Consider the following 21,112-nt stretch of genomic DNA (forward strand, 5'->3'; position numbering starts at 1 on the left):
ACTTTTTTCTTTTTTATTTAAAATATTATAACCAATGGACATACTAGGTAACATTGTTTACATTCCAGTGGTGCCTGTTCAATGACCAGGGCATGAACGACTGAAAACCACAATAATGACCTCAGCATTCCCTACAGAGTGCCCCACTGTGCGCTGGCTAGAGGGAGGGCGGCACAGGGCACGGGGAGGGGAGGGACGAGGCCGGCGGCAGCACAGACGGGGAGTGGGAGGAAGCCAATGTCAGTTCTCCTCCTCCGGCTTCCGGGGTGGAAAACCTTTGCCACAGGATATAGCAGGGTGAGAAAATAGATGGCACAGTCCAGGTAGACAGCTACTTCAGTTAACTTCATCATCGTTCAGCTAAAAGATTAACAGCTTCTCAAAAATATACCAAATATTGGGCCTACAAAAGTAATTTATTTCTTCGTAAAATTTACTAAGATTTACTCCTTTTGTAAAATGTAAAGAATGGACTGATATCACGAGCAGGTTTCTACTTACAAAAACAGACAATAATAGCGTCAGCAAGCACAGCGAACACAATTTTCCAAGATACACAGTGAAAGGTTACACACGCGAGTGTCTCCTACTCATGCAGGGTATGTAGTCTTACACACTTAACCAGGTGTGTATCAATGATGGCTCTGAGCAATCTCACGCACATTTAGAGCTCACACTCAGTAAAGATCTAATGGTGAGGGCGACCACTTCCTTGGGAAAGCATAGAAAATTAGTGTGAGGTAGTTCAATAAAAACCGAGTTTAATTTGTAAGTCTTTGTTGAGACTAGAACATTGTGCAAAACTAATCCACAGGTAAGATTTCTCACAAGTTTCTGTAACAAAGAGAATCTAAAGCAGAAATGGAAAGAAAGTGTTACTCTTACTAGACTCTCCTTTAAGAGCACTTAACCAAGAGCAGTTAGTTTGAAATTAATTAGGACTTTTGTCTTCCTGATGAGTTCTCCAATCTTACTCCCCTACACATTTCTGCTTCAATGCCCTTTACCTCTTCACCTTTCTTGCTATTAAGGAATAATTTGTTTCCTTGGACTCAGGAAAAGCCTAAGGGAGAGTAGTAGAAACACAGTGTGCGACTCAAACGGAACAGGAAGTGGAGGCAGCGGTGCTGAGGGCTGCACGGGACAGGGCGGCCGCGCATGGGACCAGAAGCTTCTCAGGGGCGCGGGGTTCCACGGACCCTCTCCACAGCTAGGGCGTGACTAACACACACAGCTCACAAACGACACCACTAATGCTGCAAACACTCTTTTCACCTCCACACGTTGCGCAATTTAACACCTAGGCAACACCGAACAGTTTAAAGTCTTCATTTGTCTAGTGGCTACTGGCCAAGAGCGGCAAACCAAGCCTAGACTGTCACCCGAGCCCGCTGCAGTGGCCTGCTGCTGCTCGCGCCATCACACTGCTGCCCTCTTCACCTTCTTAGACCACACAGCAGAATCAGCACACGACGACACAACAAAGGGGCTAACAGGAAAGTCTGCTGCTGACGCCCGCTTCCCCGTGACCAGGGCTGTGTGGCAGCCTCCTCGCTCGAGAGGTGAGAGCTTCTTACCCAGTGTGAACACGAAGAGCAGGAACACTCAGCAGCCACAGGTGTGTAACGAAGCGGAAAGCCTTTGGCCAACAGCATGAAAGGGTTGAGATGCTCTACGTGTGTATCTTACAATGAAGCAATCCAAACAACACCCTCGCTTAGCCAACAGTCCGTGTGCGCTGAAAGGTAAGACCAGCAACCAGGCAGACGCACGTACAAAGCACTAGTGTCTCTTTTTTAACCTACAAAGTTGAATAGAATCTTGGTCAAAATGACTTTAGGGTACGTTAAGTGTCTAAAACCCAAAACAGAAATTTTAAGAAAGATGGTTTGACACACAAGTACTGCTTGACAGAAATGCTGTCATTTCCTTTGAAAAAAAATTTAACATGCTTTGAATATTCTAAAATAAAAAATATCAAAAAAATCAATGCATATTCATTCAACTTCATGGATTTAGGAGGAAAAGCTGTATTTAGACAATGGAATTTTAAAAAGCTAGGACATACAACATTCAATAAGCAAACCTTGCAATTTTTTAGGATATAATTTAACTATTTTAACTTACATTAAGTGATTATGATTTCATTTTCTTTGAATTTCACTGAAACACAGTAGCTGGCAAGCGAGAGCTGGCATTTACCACACACGACACAGTCCCAACACCTGCCCTTGCATGGACAGAAAAGGCTTCCCGGCACCGAAACACAAACTAAGGGGATCTTCTCCAAGCACACGGGCTGTTAAAGTGCGACAGTGACATTATCCATCTGACATGAAATAAAGTGAACTAACTGTCAAATTAAGAATACACTCATGCTCAAATTTCTGCTACAATCATGACTCCAATCCGTGTTCCTGTAACTCAAGAGGTGTTCCAGTCTCAAAATTCTAATGTGCCTAATGAGATCACTGCACCGTGTTGTCTGAGCACAAAAGGGGTTGCTGAAAAAGCTTGTGAGGCAGAAGTCATGACGCTGAATCATCAAATCATCTACATAACAGGCTAGCGTGTTTTAATCTTAAATATTGCACATTAACAGTGACCTAAAAATACCTTGCTCAGGAGGAATTCTGTACTAAATATACAAATAAAACACCAAAGAAACTTTCAGACACCGCATGCTGAGCTTGCACCTGTTCGTGCTCCTGTTGGTCATGAACTCCAATGTGCTTTCTGCCTAGAACCTTGCCGTTCCACTTCAGGATGCACTTCCCTGCTCATCACAGGAAATTCCTCTTGTTCCAGAGACAATAAAAGATGCCTGGGGCCATTACAGAATATTTCAGAAATAATGAAACGTCAATGACATTTTACTTCAGAAAAATTCAGTTATAGAGAAATAATTCTGCAGATATAAAATGTAAACAGTTAACATACACTTGTCAGGAGCAGCACCATTCTTACACTACTCAACATCCACACTGGGTGTTACAGTGAAAATCAGGTATAAAAAAACCAAAGACTCAGACAAGAACCACCACTTACGCCTGCTCTGCTCAGTGTGAACAAACAGTCCTCGGAAAATGCTATCCTATATATGGCTGTGTGCTACTATTTTCAGATGAACGGTATATTGCTCATTTGATACATCACCTACGCAAAGCTAAAGTAGGCTTTGGAACCTCCTGACAGCTTGTTTAAATGTGATTATGCTACAGGTAGAACCAAATGGCTAGAAACACCATGAGAACTGGTGCTCAACTGACACTTCATGTCACAGGAAACCAGAAAGGTCCAAGGGCCCGAGGCTGCAGGAAAAGCAAAAGACTAGACTCTAGACCGTTGCTGGAATCCGCAGCCTGAGGAGATCTAACTCGGTGTATACAAAAACAGGCTCATAGCTTGTACAAGTGAACCATCTGTTTATTTGCATTGAAATATATTATTCATGAAGTATCCTCTTGATTTTAAGTGATAAGTTTCGAGCATGCCACAGATTTGCAGAGTACATCATATTCTCTTGACTTGGGCTGGGTATGGTAGGGAGGTAAGGTAGTGGTGGCAGACACCTGGCACCTTCAAAGACATGCTCTGGGTTATTCTGCCATTTGGATCATAGGGTTTTTGCCAAAACTTTGGTAGGGCTGCCTACCAGTTGTTGTGACTCAGTGAGGATTGGCAAGTAGCAAATATTGGAGGTCTCTCAACACGTTCATCATTTACAGTAGTTATTCCTGAATAGAACTGGCTACAGGTTATTCTCCCTCACTCCTCTGGGGTTATTTCATTGAGAAGCACATAACCCTGAAGGATAGTATCATGAACAAAACATCTGAAATAAATTCTAATAAAAAAAAACTATAAAAATCTTAAATAATTCATGATATAGGCAAGTCACCACATAATAATTGCTTTGATAAACAAAATCTTACAAATTCAGTAAAAAAAAAAATCAGCAGCATAAGATAAAGCAAATATGCAAAAAATTTAAACCATGATAAAATAATTAGGTTTACATTATACAGTTAATTACAGCAAAAAATAACAATACAGTTTTGTTCCTGTTTTGAAACAACTTAGATTTTAAATTACATCACTTGAAATAAAAAAAATAAACTACTTTACTACAAAATGAATTCTACATTTTTTTGGAAAAAAAAAAACCACTCAAAAATAAGCCCACTGAATTGTTTTCAAAGTAGTTCTATGAATGACTAGCCGACGCCCCTCCCTCCCCACCCCCCAAGGCCCAAGCAGTCATCTGCAGCAGCCCAGAGGCCCGGCAGGGGCATCCAGACTGCTGTCTGTATCTGAGGCCAAAGTCGGGTCTGTTGACATTGAAGACACATCGTTGACAGACGACGATGACGATGGATGCTGACAGCCACTGGTCACTGCTGCACCTGTGCTATGAGAAACAAAACAGCAAATCAGTTGCAGAGAGAGTTGCAACCTGAGGTGCTGGCACTGTTACCACATCCGTGGGTTCAGAATACTCACTAAACATCACCACAAGTAATACTGAACACAATACAAACTCAGAAACATTCACTACGGGTTACGGGGTGGGAATTCTGTAAATATCCAGACAGGACTCTAGAACTTTGAGCTATGTTCCTTCCACTGCATGAGAGCTGGCTCCAGCACTATGACACAGACGTCACCACCAGCATTGCAAGCATCCCACATGGGCATCAGCTTGCGTCCCAGCTGTGACCTTCCAGCTCCCTGCTAATGTGCCTGGGAAAGCCCAAAAATGTGGGAGACCTACATGGAGCTCGAGGTCCCTACGGCTTTGGCTTGGCCCTAGCCCTGGACACTGTGGTCATATGAGGAGTGAACTAGCGCACGAGAGATCTCTGTTATTCTCTACCTTTGCCTTTCAAATAAATAAAACAGAATTTTTTAAAAGGATTCTATAGCAAGACCCATGAATGGACTTCAGTACGCGTGTGAATAATGCTCACAACACAAGAAAAACGGTATGTGTGTTGCTGAAAAAGATCTCAATGAATCATGTCACTGAAAGAAATCAAGGCTAAGAAGTCTCAGAGGGCTGGCCTTGTGGCCCAGCAGGTAAAGCTACCTACCATCTGTAATGCCAGTAGCCTGTATCGAAGTTTGGCTTTGGGTGCCACCTGCTCTACTCTGTTCCAGCTTCCTGGGAAAGCAGTGGCTGACAGCTCCAGCAGCTGGGTCCCTGCTGCTTATGTGGGAGACCAGATCCTGGCTCCTGGTGATAAACTAGACCAGCCCTGGCATTGGGGAGTTGCAGTCATTCGGGGAGTGAACCAGTAGAAGGTAGAGCTCTCCTTGTCACTCCATTTTTCTGATTCTCTGCCTTCTAAATAAACAAATCTTTTAAAAAATTGCTGATTTCTTACTAAAGACAAAAAGTCCAAGCAATATTTTGATACATTTGCTTTAAAGCAAAAGTCAAAACAAAGAATTAAACCACTTTAACAGGGGGGACCTCAGTTACCTGTTACTGCTAACCTGAGGTCAAGTGACTTCTCCAGGTCACCCAAGCAGCCTAGCTGGGTCAACTCAGGCTATCTCATTTCTAATAAATCTTGGAATCATACCAATGGAGAGGCACTAAATAGCTAAAAAATGGAAATCCTTCGTATTTACTCAAAGAATTACTGAATAGGAAATTCTCAAATTTTAAAAACTAATAGGAATACTTGACCTACTCAGAGAATCACTTCAACGGGACTGGGCCGGTGCAGTAGCCTAGTGGCTAAAGTCCTCACTTTGCACGTGCCAGGATCCTATATGGGCACCAGTTTGTACCCTGGTTCTGTCACTTTTCTTCTAGCTCCCTGCTTGTGGCCTGGGAAAGCAGCCAAGGACAGCCCAAAGTGTTGGGACCCTGCCACCCGTGTGGGAGACCCAAAAGAAGCTCCTGGGAGCTTCAGATCAGCTCAGCTCTGGCTGTGGCAGTCACCTGGGGAGTGAAAGAATGAATGGAAGATCTTTCTGTCTCTTCTTTTTATAAATTTGCCTTTCCATAAAAATAAATAAGCCTAAAGAAGAAGAGGAGGCAAGACCGTCTCGCGTGTTGGGGGTAGGAACTATGTGAAAATCAACTCATATTCTAACCCGCGTAAGGGACAATTCCAAATGCAAATCAAGTTATACATGACTCTCAAACGCACACTTACGGAATGAAACAACTGGTATCCAAACAATACCAGCAGAATCTCTAAGGCTGAACTTCACCAGCCAGTGAAACTACAAACAAGCTGAAAACACCATTCCCCCCAAATCAGCATCTCAGTGTTTTGAAATTCTCCTTTTACTGTCTGATGGTGAGCGAGAAAACACTTAATCCAAGGGGCCTCTTGAAAGCTTGTGCTCAGATGCAAGCAGGAAAGAGGAAGGCAGCACAAGAGGCAAACCACTCAAACTAGGCACGACGACGATGGGATGAGGGCATCCCAAGGGACAGCTTAACTCAGGGGGACAAACATGTCCTTCCCGGAACACTCATTTCAATATTAGCCAAACCAAAGTAAGGATAGGAAACCAACCACTAACTAGAGGTAAACATTTTATGATTAAATGAAAACAGCACTATGACTGACACTTTATAAAGGACTTCCTCATTTCTGTAGATAATCACAAGCTGAGTTATTTTTAAGATATTTACTTTCTTCTTGAAATGCAGATAGACAGACAATAAATGAAGAAACAAATAGTATTCTGTCTGAGATGTACTTCCTAAGTGTCTGAGAAGCAAGGGCTAGGCAAGGACAAGCCAAAACAGAATTCAATACAGGTCTCCCATGTGGGGCGCAGCTCAGCTGCACTGGAAATAGGGGTGCCAGACTTAGACCAGCACTTTGATAAGAGATGCAGGTACCTCAAGTGGCACAATGCTTGCCTCCCAAGTGCTAAATATTTTTAGAACAACTTAATTTACTGTTTCCAAAGTGTTACTGAAGATCCAGAAAATGTCTAGAAATCAAGTCTTGATTTTTGCACTAACTTATTTTACTGTCATAAGTACTAAGACCCAAATTATCCAGTTACAAATTAGGAACAAATACAACTGCTCAACCTACTTCATGGGATTATTACACTTACTAACATGTGACCCTTAGTCACATGCCACTCACCAGGATGGAATGCTAATATATAAAGTTGCCCCAAACAGCAGACTTCTGAAATCTCACGTGAACCTCCACCATGCAGAAATAAGTTCCATAATTTCAAAGAATGCATTCCTGACTTAGCAGCCAAAATGAACTGTAAAATATACTCTATAAACTGCTAAATACTAAAATTAAAATAGACACAAGACAGCTGAATAGTAATCCATAGCCATTTTAAGGTGTATAAAACCCAGTTGTATATAAACTAATAATTGAAAAGTCAATGAAGAAGTCACAGGATGTGGTTCAGAACTTGCATTTTTTTTTCTTTCAACATATTGGTTAGTCAATACCATGTCAATTAATTCCATAACATTATAAATTGTTACTGATGTAATGTCGGGGCTTTTAACTGATTGGGATAATACTCTGCCGGCTCTACCTTCAGACCAGAGACTGTCTCCCCAAGAAACCATTTAACTTATCTGGACAATAAGATGCTGGACTTTATGCTTGGTAGATGCTTGCAACGAAAGAGTCTCAACTAAATTTGAACTGTGGTAATGCAACAAGATGAAAGAATCTACCACGAGGGGAGGGTTTGGGGGAATCCCAGTGCCTATAAAACTGTGCCACATAATGCAATGTAGTCAATAATAATAATAATAAAATATATATATATGTATAGTAAAAAGTCACACCAAACGTTACAAAAACATTTAACCAACTTTACACTACAAAAAAATCAATCTGAAAATATATTTTGCATATAAACAAGATGGTAAGTGTTGTAAGAAAGATTAAAATGGTTTAAAAATTTTTTTAAATTAAGAAGTACTTTCCTGGGGCTGTTGTGGTATAGTTTATAACACTACAATCCCATAGAGGAGAACCGGTTTGAATCCCAGCTGCTCTGCTTCCAATCTGGCGCCCTACTAATGCGCCTGGAAAAGCAGTAGGTGATGCTACAAGTACTTGGGATTCTGCCATGCATCTGGGTGACCCTGATGGAATTTCAGGGACTGGGTGTAGGCCTGGAACAACCTGGACACTGCAGTCATTGAAGGAGGAGTGAACTGGGGGTTCAAACATCTTTTTATCATTTTGCCTTTCAAACAAAAATAAGTCTTTTCAAAAAGTTGAGCACAATAATTTTACAAATGTATGGGTTATGGACCCGGCACGGTGGCCTGGTGGCTGGAGTTCTAGCCTTGCATGCACTGGAATTTCATATAGGCACTGGTTCATGTCGTGGCAGCTCCACTTCCCTTCCAGCTCCCTGCTTGTGGCCTGGGGAAGCAATGAGAACGGCTCAAAGCCTTGGGACCCTGCACACGCATGGGAGACCCCAGAGAAGCTCCTGGCTCCTGGCTTCAGACAGGCTCAGCTACGGCCACTGTGGCCACTTGGGGAGTGAACCTGGGGATGGAAAATCTTTTCTTCTGTATCTCCTTCTCTCTGTAAACCTGACTTTCCAATAGTAAATAATCTTTCAAAAAAATGGGTTACAACAAGACAATCTTGTACAAGCATACAATGCACATTGACCAAATGAAGGGGGAATTGGGGAGGGGATAAGGGAATATGGAACTGTTATCATAAAATGATAGCAATAAAAAAATGCTTTCTTCTACTTAAAAAAAGAGAAGTATTTATTTATCTATTTATTTATTCATTTATTCATTCATTCTATTGCAGAGTCAGACATGCAGAGAGGAGGAAAGACAGAGAGGAAGATCTTCCATCCGATGATTCATTCCCCAAGTGACCTCAATGACTGGAGCTGAGCCGATTCGAAGCCAGGAGCCAGGAGCTTCCTCCAGGTCTCCCACATGGGGCAAGGTCCCAAGGCTTTGGGCCATCCTCTGCTTTCCCAGGCCACAAGCAGGGAGCTGGATGGGAAGCGGGGCTGCCGGGATTAGAACCAGTGTCCATATGGGATCCTGGCACATTCAAGGTGAGGACTTTAACCACTACACTACTGAACCAGGCCTGAATTCACAGGTTTCTGATCTACCTTGCTGCTGCTTTGATTCTGTATCTCTCTTGCTCCGTGTCAAAGATCTCGGCCTCCTGGTGCTGCGGCCTCCGCAGCTGCTGCTTCTTGAAGTAGACACCAGTGAGCTGCTTCAGGATCTGCACACACTGATGTCAACTCCAGACACTATGACCTAGGATGTTCATGTTGTAAACAGCACTTCCAACTGCTGACCAAATGCTCACCCTACTTTCAATTATTAGGTAACTCATTGATTTCCTTTTCCTTGGGGCCTGCTGCTACAGCTATTGTGTTCTGTTGCTAGAATCATGGCACCTTGCTTTTTCATGCTTCTTGTGTCCCTATATTGACACACAAAGCTAATTACCTGTGTCAAAGGTCACCTGGATACTGAAGGACTTTCCCTGGAGTTGTGTCCTAGGATGTCAGCCAACCAGGTAACAGTGACTCCGAGTCCAAGCAGATGCAGCAGCAGAGTGCCTGTGCGGCTTCTCTGGTGTAATGAATGTTGATGTCTGCTGTGGATGATGCTGTGACGTAAGATCTACAGAAGAGCCCCACAGCCAGGAGGCTGCTCTCTCAAGTAGAACGGGTTTCCCAGCTGCCCTGACACACTGCCACCTGGCTACAGGTAGGGAGCATGCCATAACAAGTCTATGCAGGTGAGCACGCCCGTGGGCCACGTGGGGACCGGGGGCAAGGCTTTCATCAGTGTCACAGCCGCATGGCCATGTTCCACAGGTCCTTGCCACATCATCCCCTAGCCCTCTGTTTCTGCTTTGATCCTTCTGTGTGGGTACAAGCACTCAGGCACCTCCAGTCAGTCACCTTGTTGGCACCCCTCTTTTGATGAAGACCTATCTTTTGAAATGCCATTCAGCCTTCAGGCTTCAGCTCAAATTTCACCTCTTCATTAAACTGTCCCAAGCCCTGTAGCCAGAGAATTCAGAGATACATGGGACGCTGGAACAACCACCCACTTGGAAGTTACTGTAATAGTTTTTCTATAGACCTTACTACAGATTTATGGTTTTATGTTCCACTTTGTGAACTTTAACTTCCTCGTCTGTAAAATGTGAGTAATTTCTACCCTGGAAGTGCAGAGATGAATGAGATGAAGTACATACATCACCAGGGTCCGTTACATACTTGCTATGTATGACCTGCCAGCCTCTCAATTTTTTATACTTTCACATACACTCAAAAGATCAGCTTAAGAGGAAATGTTTTTAAATCCTGAAAACCAGCTTTCTTCTTAGAAAATGAGTATTTTCAATAATGTTTTTAACACTAATTGGTTCAGACCAACAAATTAAAAAATATAAACGAAAGAAAACCTGCAACTTGGTGTTATGTATACCAAATCTTTCGAGATCAGACAAGATCGGGCGCGTTCAGGGTGGTATGGCCGAAGACAATACCAAATCTTAGAGGTCAGTTTTTTTAATCCAAGGAAAACACCTTTAAAAGGGGGCTGACAATGTGGTACAGTGGATAGAAACTATCTACAATGCCAGCATCCCATGTGGGTGCCAGTTTATGTCTTTGCTGCTCCACTTCTTTTTTTTTTTTAAGATTTATTTTATTTTTATTACAAAGTCAGATATACAGAGAGGAGAGACAGAGAGGAAGATCTTCCATCCGATGATTCACTCCCCAACAGCCAGTGAGCGCAACAGCCAGTACTATGCCAATCCGAAGCCAGGAGCCAGGAGCTTCTTCCGGGTCTCCCACACGGGTGCAGGGTCCCAAGGCTTTGGGCTGTCCTCGACTGCTTTCCCAGACCACAAGCAGGGAGCTGGATGGGAAGTGGAGCTGCTGGGATTAGAACCGGCACCCGTATGGGATCCCGGCGTGTTCAAGGCGAGGACTTTAGCCACTAGGCCACGCCGCCAGGCCCTGCTGCTCCACTTCTGATCCAGCTCTCTGCTAATGGCCTGCAAAATCAGCAGAAAATGGCCCAAGTATCTGGACTCCCGTCATCCTCTTGGGAGACCCAGAAGGTCCTGTCGCCTGGCCCAGCACCGGCTGTTGTGGTCACATGGGGAATGAACCAGCACTCGGAAAAGCTCTGGCTCTTGCTCAAAGTAACTCTTTCAAATTAAATAAATACATCTTAAAACAAAACAAAACAAACAAAAAAACCTGTTACAATGATATCAAGGGAACTAGTGAAATTACTTCTTAAAAAAATATTTACTTATACCTTGTACTTATTTGAAAGAAGAAAGAGGAGAGGAGAGAAGAGGAGAGAGAAAAAGGGGTGGGGGGAAGGAGGGAGGGAGGGGAAGAGGGAGAGAGAGAGGGAGGGAGGGAGAGAGAGAGACACACACTACTATATACCAGTTCATTCCCCAAACAGCTACAATGGCCAGGCCGAAGCCAGGAGCTTCATCCCAGTCTCCCCAGTGGGTGCAGGGGCAGGGCCCCAAGCATTTGGGTCACCTTGAACTGCTTTCCGAGAAGCAGTAAGCAGGGAGCTGGATCAAAAGTGGAGCAAATGGGACTGCAACCAGAACCCACAGGGGATGACCTTGTTGCACTCCAACTGTGGCTCCAAGGGGGAAAAAGCTTCCAGTCTGTCCCAATGCTTTCAAATGTAACCAGCTAAATTTATTCTTTAGATTTATGAATATTTGAACAATAATAATAATGGTAGTAAATAAGGCTAGACTATAAGTTTCAGGCCTTGGTAATCAGCCAATTTTATATTGTAACCAACCTAAAGGAGAGGGCTGCCCTCGTATAACTCCGTTCTTGGTTCTTTCTTCCAAATCCATCACTTCCTTGTATATCAATTCTGAAAAAGAAACAGAGAAAAAAGAACTTTTTACAGTCTGACAGCCAATCTCACGGGAACTTTTAAGTCATTCTTTGTATACACTGAGTATTTCAAGCAGTGTCCTGCCAGTGGCAGAGGCTCTGTAAAGTCGCCATCTAAGAGTGACAGGGGTTAGCAAGAACCTCAGATTTGCAACTACAAATTACATAAAGGAAACTCAAAATCTGCTTTAATGCTTCTTAAGTTGGCTGAAAGACAGAGCTATGCTACAAGCTTTATTGTTTTGACTCTGCCAGCATCCTGACTACAGCACATCACCCAGCAAGTTACATCACAAAAGCTTACTCAGTTCCCAACTTTAGGTCCTCAGACCTGGCATTCTGCTTTAAGCACATAGTAGGTGCTCAACCGGCTATCTTTTAAAAAGAATTAAAAAATGGTATGAAAGCTTCTCCTGTCAGAATGGAACATAAATATATTCATGGAGGAAAAGCACAGGTAGGTAAAACAGCTCAGCTGTCTGAGTAAATAGTCCGGCACAACAAGAAATCTGAAGCGGTTTTTTTTTTTTTGTTGGTTCCATGTTGCTTGTGAAGAGCAGGCAGGCCACAATGAGGACTGTTCTCATGGAGACACGGGGCGCTGTCCGCTGGGGGTATGCCTCCTGCCCTATATTCTGCTGTATGATTTGGATGGTAACTGTGGGAATGAATTAAAATCTGCTTGCTACTACAATCTTAGGCTCAAAGTAAAAAACAGAAAAGTCTTGACAGAAAAGAAAACAGATACTTTTGGGCCCAGCGGCATGGCCTAGCAGCTAAAGTCCTCAACTTGAACACGCCGGGATCCCATACGGGTGCCGGTTCTAATCCCAGCAGCTCCACTTCCCATCCAGCTCCCTGCTTGTGGCCTGGGAAAGCAGTCAAGGACAGCCCAAAGCCTTGGGACCCTGCACCCGTGTGGGAGACCCGGAAGAAGCTCCTGGCTCCTGGCTTCGGATTGGCATAGTACTGGCTGTTGCGCTCACTGGCTGTTGGGGAGTGAATCATCGGATGGAAGATCTTCCTCTCTGTCTCTCCTCTCTGTATATCTGACTTTGTAATAAAAACAAAATAAATCTTAAAAAAAGAAAGAAAATAGATACTTCTATTCAAAAAAAGGTAAGCACTCCATAAAAAATAGCTTTTTAAAAAGAAAAAACAGAACCTCTTTATGAGCAGAGATTCAGACAGAAGAATCAAACAAATATTAACTAGAAAAAAATCTGTTGTTAATATCTTTGACAATAGATTATTGTGTTTCCTACTTGGGAGCTAAAACTGTTAAGCAAATCTTGAAAAATGCAGTTTCTAGACAACTAGTGAAATATACTTTGGGTTGGAAGAAAAAGACGCAGAATAAAGGTAAACATTTTTAAAGTAATAAAAAAACCCCAAATATACCCTTGATAAATGAAACTATATTTCCCTCATTTTAAAATATCATTTACCACCACTTATTATCTCTGAAACTGGTTGCAACTCATAAGTAACACTGCAGTACAATCGGTACTGTTTCCTGTTATAATTCTATAAAATTCCATGTCTGTTACAAAGGTAACGGAACATAAAATATCAGGCTAAACTTTGGATTCTATTCTGGCCCGGAGGTACATCCCTACATAGATTCAAATACAGTAGGCTCTCCCCAGTTCTCTTGTCTTTGTCAACCCTGAAGCTCCCAAAGGCCCGTCAGGAAACAAAAGTGTCTGCTTTTTCTCAAGAAGAACCAAATACTTTTTTCCCAAAATAGATGTACAGATTCACTACCCATTCAGGTTTCTAATCCCCAGTCCCTTTTGCTTTCCCAGTATCCCAATAGCCATGTCTTAATAACAGGTCTACTGCCCTTATTGAAGACAAATTACAAATGGTGATTTACCCAAAAGTGCATAGTTACAAAAGCACTGAAACACCAAATGACAATATAAACACAGTAAATGGGGATCTAAAATTCACCTGGATTAACATTTCCATGACTGCCAAAGTATCATCAACAGGCAATTACATCCATAAAACAGAACAAAGTTACTATACTTCTAATTACTTAATCTGTTGGCATTCTGCTGAAATCAGAGGGAGAGCAAAAGATACTTAGCTATATGACACAACCACGATTTTTGTGGAAACTAACTTAGAAATAACAAAAATATCCTTTGGCGCAGCACATCTCCTTTAAAGGTTTCTTACAGACATATTCTCATATGTGCAAAAATAGCATACAGTTGCTGTAAAAGCAATGGCTGGACATATAGAATGCCCTTCAGAAGGCAGCTGGACACAGAAGCTGTGACATCAGAGTACAAACAGGGCAGCCACATGAACTCAGAGAGAGACACCTTGAAGATACAGAATTACAGGCCAGGTGCAATAACCCAGTAACTAAATCCTCGCCTTGCATGTGCAAGGATCCCACATGGGCACCAGTGTGTATCCCAGTTGCTCCACTTTATCATTTAGCTCCCTCCTTGTGGCCTGGGAAAGCAGTTTAGGATGGCCCAAGCCCTTGGGACCCTGCACCCACGCAGGAGACCAAGAAGTTGTTCCTGGCTCCTGGTTTCAGATAGGCTCAGCTCTGGCCACTGCAGCTACTTCAGGAGTGAAAAGCAGATGGAAGATCCTTCTATCTCCTTTCTGTATATCTGTCTTTCCAACATAATAATAATAAATCTTAAAAAAAAAAAAACAGAATTACTAAAATAAGGCAAGTATGCAAAATATACATAGCATACAACGATCTACAACTTAAAAATGCTAAGAGAGGAGGGAAGGAATACTCCAAGTGCAATTGCATATTTACAGTCTATGGAAAAACCCGAGAGACTGTATTGGTGTTCGGGGTACGAAAGCTGAACAATTAAGTCAAGGAGAGAAGGGAAAGTATCTTCCATCTTTATAAAAATATTAGGTATTATATTACCAAATAAACATCAGTTATGAATAATGCAAAAATCAGTAATTTCCCTAATGTAGTGAACAAACCATCCTAAAAAATTCAGCAGCTCTTTCCGTTTTCTCAGAATCCGATAAAGGTTACCTTTCCACTCTTCGATTGTGTGTTCCCTCTCATCTAACTGCTTGTCAGGTATCTTTGGTGGTGGCTGGAAAACAAGGCAACAATAATTGAGACACTTGATTGGGAATCAATACACTGCAATTATTTAGATGATCAGGTGGAAAGCTTGTAAAAACGCATGGTAAGACCTACACAGATCAATCACCAACAACCTTCTTATACAGACACACCGCAAGACTTCCCGCAAGGAGAAGCAGCTGATCTCCTAAAACAGTTCTCGACAATGTTATACAACTGTATCATAGACTTCTTGCAGGCTTTGCATAAGCAAACTTTTTTCTAAGCCAAGATGTCCCCCAGGGCAATCAACATCCTAGCTCCCCTGCCCCTTTCATCACATATCAAGGTGAGTCTATTTTGTGTAGGAGGTGCTTCGATATAGTCGTTTGTTTAAGGCACTGTTCTTGTGAAAACAGAAAACACCACCGTAACACACTTCAAATTAACAAGTCTCCTCCAAGCGTAACTTAATTCTGACAGTGCAGCCTCTTCTTCAGACAGTAAGCAAGGACTTACGGCTTCTGCTTCCGAGGGATCATACCACACGTTGATGTACGGGTGCTGCAGAGCTTCATCTACCGAGATCCTCTTGGACGCGTCGATCACCAGCATTTTAGAAAGCAAATCCCTTGCCTGACTGGCTGTAAAAACAATGATGGTACTGCACACTGTGTTCATAAAGGCCTCGCAATTTATCAACACATTTCAGAAACCTGAGGTGATCTTTTTTGAAAAGGTTTATATTTTAAAGAACAGATTTTACTACCGAATCATTCATACATAGGATTCAAAATTAGAAAGTTAAAGATAAAAAAGCTAAAGTTTCACTTCATTCTACATTCACAGACAACCCTGGGTTATGTCCCATAGGAACAGGAATACACACACACACACACACCCCACATAATGGGATTACACATTTGTGAAAAGTACCTTTAAGTTTGTTGTGTTCCGAGTCAGCTGGGAAAAGCACATCAGGGAAGAGTTTCTCAAAGCTATATCCGGCATACTTAGGTCTGTTTTCAACATAAGTCCTTACTGTTGGCTGGAGTTTCTTCATGAATTCAGGACACGGTGTTCCAAGCTGTTCAATAACTTTATTCCACTGATCAATATCTAATATCAAGTAGCTAAGAAAAATATTCTGTAGCTAATGTTTGACATGTTAGTTACACTCATTAACATATCAAGAAAATGGAAAATCAAAGCATTTCAGAAAGAATGTGGCCGTTATAAATTTTCTATCTCACAGCCACCTTCCAAACACAATGACTGTAGGTGGACAGAAATGGTCAATGAGTATGTCTATTTACTGTGTGTGTGTGTGTGCATGCGTGTATACAAATACTGATTTTACCACAAAAATAGAGGCTTCAGCTGACAAACTGTAAGCATAATTATAAGCAACTCACAGAATCAGTGAGCGTCACCATGCACTGGAACAGTACAAGTAAACTGTACATAATTCTAACTCACCAACTGGCATTTTCTTCAAAATTATCAGAAAGTCTGAATGTACTTTCGACAGAGTTAAGAATCATTTCTATAATCTGACCTGCTTTTTAAAGTTTTCTACAGTAAGAGAAAATAACTAGTGGCAATAAAACTTGTGGCTTGGATAAAAGTGGCACTTTCCTCCACCATTCTTTACTTAGCGGACATGAACGCAGATTCACCATTTCAGTCAACTCTGGGCCTCCCTGTTTTCCTTCTTCCTAGCCCTCGCGTTCCTTGCTCAGCAGCTTGCCGTGGCCTTTGCCATGCCTTCTAAGTAATTCTGCCACCAGTTACCAAAAATGTAATAGCTGTCATTTTTAATGTAAATATCAAAAGCTGCCCAATGGACAAAAAAGCATGACTCCGAATCCAAACATCACCATATGAAACTATTATTGCTGAAATTCTCAAATGAAAGATTCAGTATGTTCAGCTATGATACAACAATAAAACACACACAGACACACACAGAAACACACATAACAAAAAGGAGGACAAAACTTAAAAAAATGGCCAGAAGCAACAGATAATTCCAAAATTCGTATCAATGTTTAGGTATGTCTATACTCACTCAACTGTATAACTATTAGAAATTTTAATGCAAGCCATGATTTTTTTATTTAGCTCAATAAATCAACTCAAAGCCAGCAAGTGACTGTGGATAATTATACTTGAGCAGGTTTCAGTATTAACACGTGAAACAAAATGAGGGAAAGGAAAGTTTAGGCCAAATAGCAGGTGGTATTTTGAAAGAGTAATTTAACAATACTTATATTAGGGAGAGACAAATGCATTATACCTGACCAAGCTGTCATACATTTTGACCTTTAGAAACTACATTTTAGGCCAAAGATAAGGATACGATCTGTACCTGGGAACAAAACACCACCTTTGATCATTTCTCCCATGATGCACCCAACTGACCAAATGTCAACTGAAAACAAAATGCAATGACATTAACATAAAGATCCTGGTTAAAATAAAAAATAAATAAAACATTTAAAGAAAATCACACACACCATGTATAATTTCAAACTATAGAAAGCAGTATAAAATAAAAATGAGTGACAGTGAATGTGCTCTGACTACCAGCAGAGACTGTATGTCCTACTGCCAGATGCAGCCTACAAATACTTTAGTTTCTTATCAGCAAGTTTTGGAACTATAACAGCCACAAACTTTTTATGTCTTTTCAACAACAACGGTATGTATGAATGTCGTGCATCGTTTCCGTTAGCAGGAAGTTGAGCAGCTAACTGAATGCTGCAGCAGCACAAGGATACAGTCCCTTCCTGGAAAGAGGATTTTGTGGCAAACCATTTCTCCCATAATGCACCCCACAGACCATAAATCCACTATATGTTTGCAGCACAAAAGAAGGAAAAGCAAAGCAAAAGGTCATTAAAATCAAAGAAGCATAATATGACTGCATTATATACAAACTGCAACACACCACAGAAAGAAAAACATGATTTTATCTTTAGCTAATGGAATAATATAAAACAAAATATTTTTCAAAAGCCTTTGGTTCATAAAAGAAAAAAAAAAGTGGCCTTTTAATTACATCGTCTAATTTTAAAGTGAGAGATATGCACAGTAATTACACACACAAAAAATTACCCTGACATTTTGTGATTAAGAATTTATCAAACAGAACCAAACACAAGCCTTATACATAAAGATAAAAATGCACATAAGGTAGTAAAAGTACAAAAATTAAATACAGCGTTTTTAAAGTTAAACTGTGCATTATACTCTCTCTTTAAGTTAAATAAAAGAAAGAAGCATAAGCAGAAATAATTTAGCAGATTAAAATACTTAACAGAAGGAATGCCTCTATGAGTAAGTAGTTTATCTCAAGGTCTTCAGAAAATTTCCAACTGGATTTCATAAGTTTATTTAATGAGAACACAAGAAGCGCTACATTTATTTTGAATTAAAAGACAATTCTCTTCTTGGCAGCACAAAAATAAGGTATATTCACTTGACTATCCCAAAGAAACCAGTGCATAGAGAACGAAGAAGCTAATTCCTAAGGAATCCTAGTCAGGCCAGTGAACTCTATGTTTCTCACCTAAAGCTGCTTTGGTTTAAGGAGTTGCACCTTGGCTGTCTACGGCAGGACACCTTCACAGGACTGAGTCTCTGGGCAGACACCATGACCCTCAAGCTGCCTGACCCGGAGTCCTTCTCAATGCTAAACAGTCTGCTAGACTCTCATGGAAACATAATTTGGGACTCTCCATCTATGTAGTAAAACATGCAGCACATCGTTGGTTGAAATACCTGATAAAAAAGGAGCAGATGCTTCTAGTTTAACGGGGTTGGTGGGATGGTGACAATTTAAACATAAGTCTTAGAAATGGGCGTTTTAGTTTGAAAGCCCGAATTCTTAGCGAGCTGAAGAGGGAAGCAGCAGGCATAGATGTTCAAGGGAGAAACCGCTTACCATCCTGGAGGACTCGGGCAATTAGAAATCTGTACTTCCTCACACATTCTTAGAATGAAATTGCCAGTTCACTGAGGAGTCTTATCCTGTGGGACTAAAGTTTCCCAAAAATTTTCTATTAAAAGGTATATAAATCTTTTAATATGTATAGTATGACTCAGCTACCAAGGATAAAAGTTTGAAGGAAAAATTAATATTCATAAACCAGTCAATCAGAGAATGACATTTTTTTCCCCCGGGATTTTCTTCTTGAGCAAAAATCCATTAGAGTAAGTCTTTCCTATTATATTTTAAAGACAATGGCAAACTTTGATAGCCAGGACACAGCCATGTTAGTAACTTTTATTAACATATTTAAAATCTAGAAAACAAAAAGATCTTAGGGCTGGGGTGACGGCTCAATTGGCTAATCCTCTACCTCCAGTGCTGGCAACCCACATGGGCAACAGTTTGTGTCCCAGCTGCTCTACTTCCATCTAGTTCCCTGCTTGTAACCTGGAAAAGCACTGGAGGATGGGACCCTGCATCCATGTGGGAGTCCTGAAGGGGTATCCCGGCTCCTGGCTTTAGCTTGGCTCAGCTCCAACTGTTGAGGTCATGTGGGGCGTCTACTAGCAGATGGGAGATATGGGAGATCTTTCTGTCTTTCCTTCTTTCTATAAATCTGCCTTTCCATTAAAGGTAAATCGATTTTTTTTTAAAGATTTTTATTTATTTATTGGAAAGTCAGATATACAGAGAGGAGGAGTGACAGAGAGGAAGATCTTCCGTCCAATGATTCACTCCCCAAGTGAGCGCAATGGATGATGCTATGCCGATCCAAAGCCAGGAGCCAGGAGCTTCCTCCAGGTCTCCCACACGGGTGCAGGGTCCCAAGGCTTTGGGCCGTCCTCAACTGCTTTCCCAGGCCACAGGCAGGGAGCTGGATGGGAAGTGGAGCTGCTGGAATTAGAACTGGTGCCACATGGGATCCCGGTGCGTTCAAGGCGAGGACTTTAGCTGCTAGGCCACGCCGCTGGACCCAAAAAAAAAATCTTGAAAACTGATCAAGAGAAGGTATTAGAAGGGCCAATGAAGACCATGACAATCATTAAGGCGACTGATTCATGCAAAAAAACTAGCCTTAAACGGACAAACTGCTTTGTCTGTTGACAGTTAAAATATGACCTTTTATTGCACACTCCTCCAAAATATTGAGGTAGCTTACAAAAAAGACAGATAAAACAAGGTTACTGAAACAGCTGAGTGTGGCTGCGACATGTCACTGACAGGAGGAAGTGTAGACATTTAGTTCTACTGACTAAAGAAGGCTATGATGAGTTTGTTGGGGGGTGAAGCAGCACTAATACGATCTCTGGTTTTCTTATCTGGGAGAGGAATGTGTGTCAATTGCTTCTGACATCCTTTAGTGGGAAGCTACCCCTAGACCACATCTAGGGGATACTGACATTACACAGATAACCAATAGTTTCACAACAAATGCAAAAGCAGGCTTCATATTAATCACCTGAATTCTCAAAAAAAAAAAAAATATATATATATAAAACCTCTAAACATTAGGCAAAAAATGGGAAAATAAAAGAGCAAGTTTACATAAAAAGAACTGGTAGAAAATGTCTGAAATAACAATTTTTAATTAGCTTAGAAAACAGAATTAAACTAAACTCCTAAATTCAATAGTATCTTTTATGAAAGATAAAACAATTTTAAAGATTGGCTCAGAGCCTGGCACAGTAGCCTAGCGGCTAAAGTCCTGGCCTTGCCCGCGCTGGGATGCTATATGGGCGACGGATTGTATCCCAGCTGCTCCACTTCCCTTCCAGCTCCCTGCTTGTGGCCTGGGAAAGCAGGCAAGGACGGCCCAAAGCCGTGGGACCCTGTGCCCGCGTGGGAGGTCCCAGAGAAGTTTTTGGCTCCTGGGTTTGGGATTGGCTCAGCTCTGGCTGTTGTGGTCACTTGGAGGAAAGAAGCAGTGAATGGGGGAACTTTCTGTTCCCCCTTCACTCTGTAAATCTGACTTTATAAATAAATAAATCTTTAAAAAAAGAGAGAAAGATTGGCTTCGTACTTTTTTTTAGTGAGTGAATTGCTGTTCTTCCTTAAAAAAAAGTCTAGATCTGATTTTAGGGAGTGTTTTTGATAAGTTATTACATTTAAAAGTTATCGAT

The 21,112-nt window shown here is 41.6% G+C and overlaps 1 protein-coding gene across 12 annotated transcripts in view; it reads right to left on the bottom strand.

Moving 5' to 3' along the window:
• MAPK8 (mitogen-activated protein kinase 8) overlaps positions 1 to 21,112 on the bottom strand; it is a 39,986-nt gene continuing 18,874 nt past the window's right edge. For 2 of the 12 annotated variants that reach the window (XM_040970527.1, XM_040970536.1), the window contains exons 6-11: positions 17,358 to 17,429; positions 15,932 to 16,114; positions 15,515 to 15,639; positions 14,960 to 15,023; positions 11,825 to 11,902; positions 1 to 4,406 (exon numbers count right to left, since the gene is read on the bottom strand). In XM_040970527.1, coding sequence (XP_040826461.1) covers positions 4,261 to 4,406; positions 11,825 to 11,902; positions 14,960 to 15,023; positions 15,515 to 15,639; positions 15,932 to 16,114; positions 17,358 to 17,429 — 668 coding nt within the window. In that variant the 3' untranslated portion in view covers positions 1 to 4,260. The other 10 variants (XM_040970529.1, XM_040970531.1, XM_040970530.1 and 7 more) reach the window with 10 other exon arrangements.

The sequence above is a fragment of the Ochotona curzoniae genome, unplaced genomic scaffold (assembly GCF_017591425.1).
Source record: "Ochotona curzoniae isolate NIBS_2020 unplaced genomic scaffold, NIBS_Ocur_1.0 scaffold_4763, whole genome shotgun sequence".
NCBI lineage: Eukaryota > Metazoa > Chordata > Mammalia > Lagomorpha > Ochotonidae > Ochotona > Ochotona curzoniae.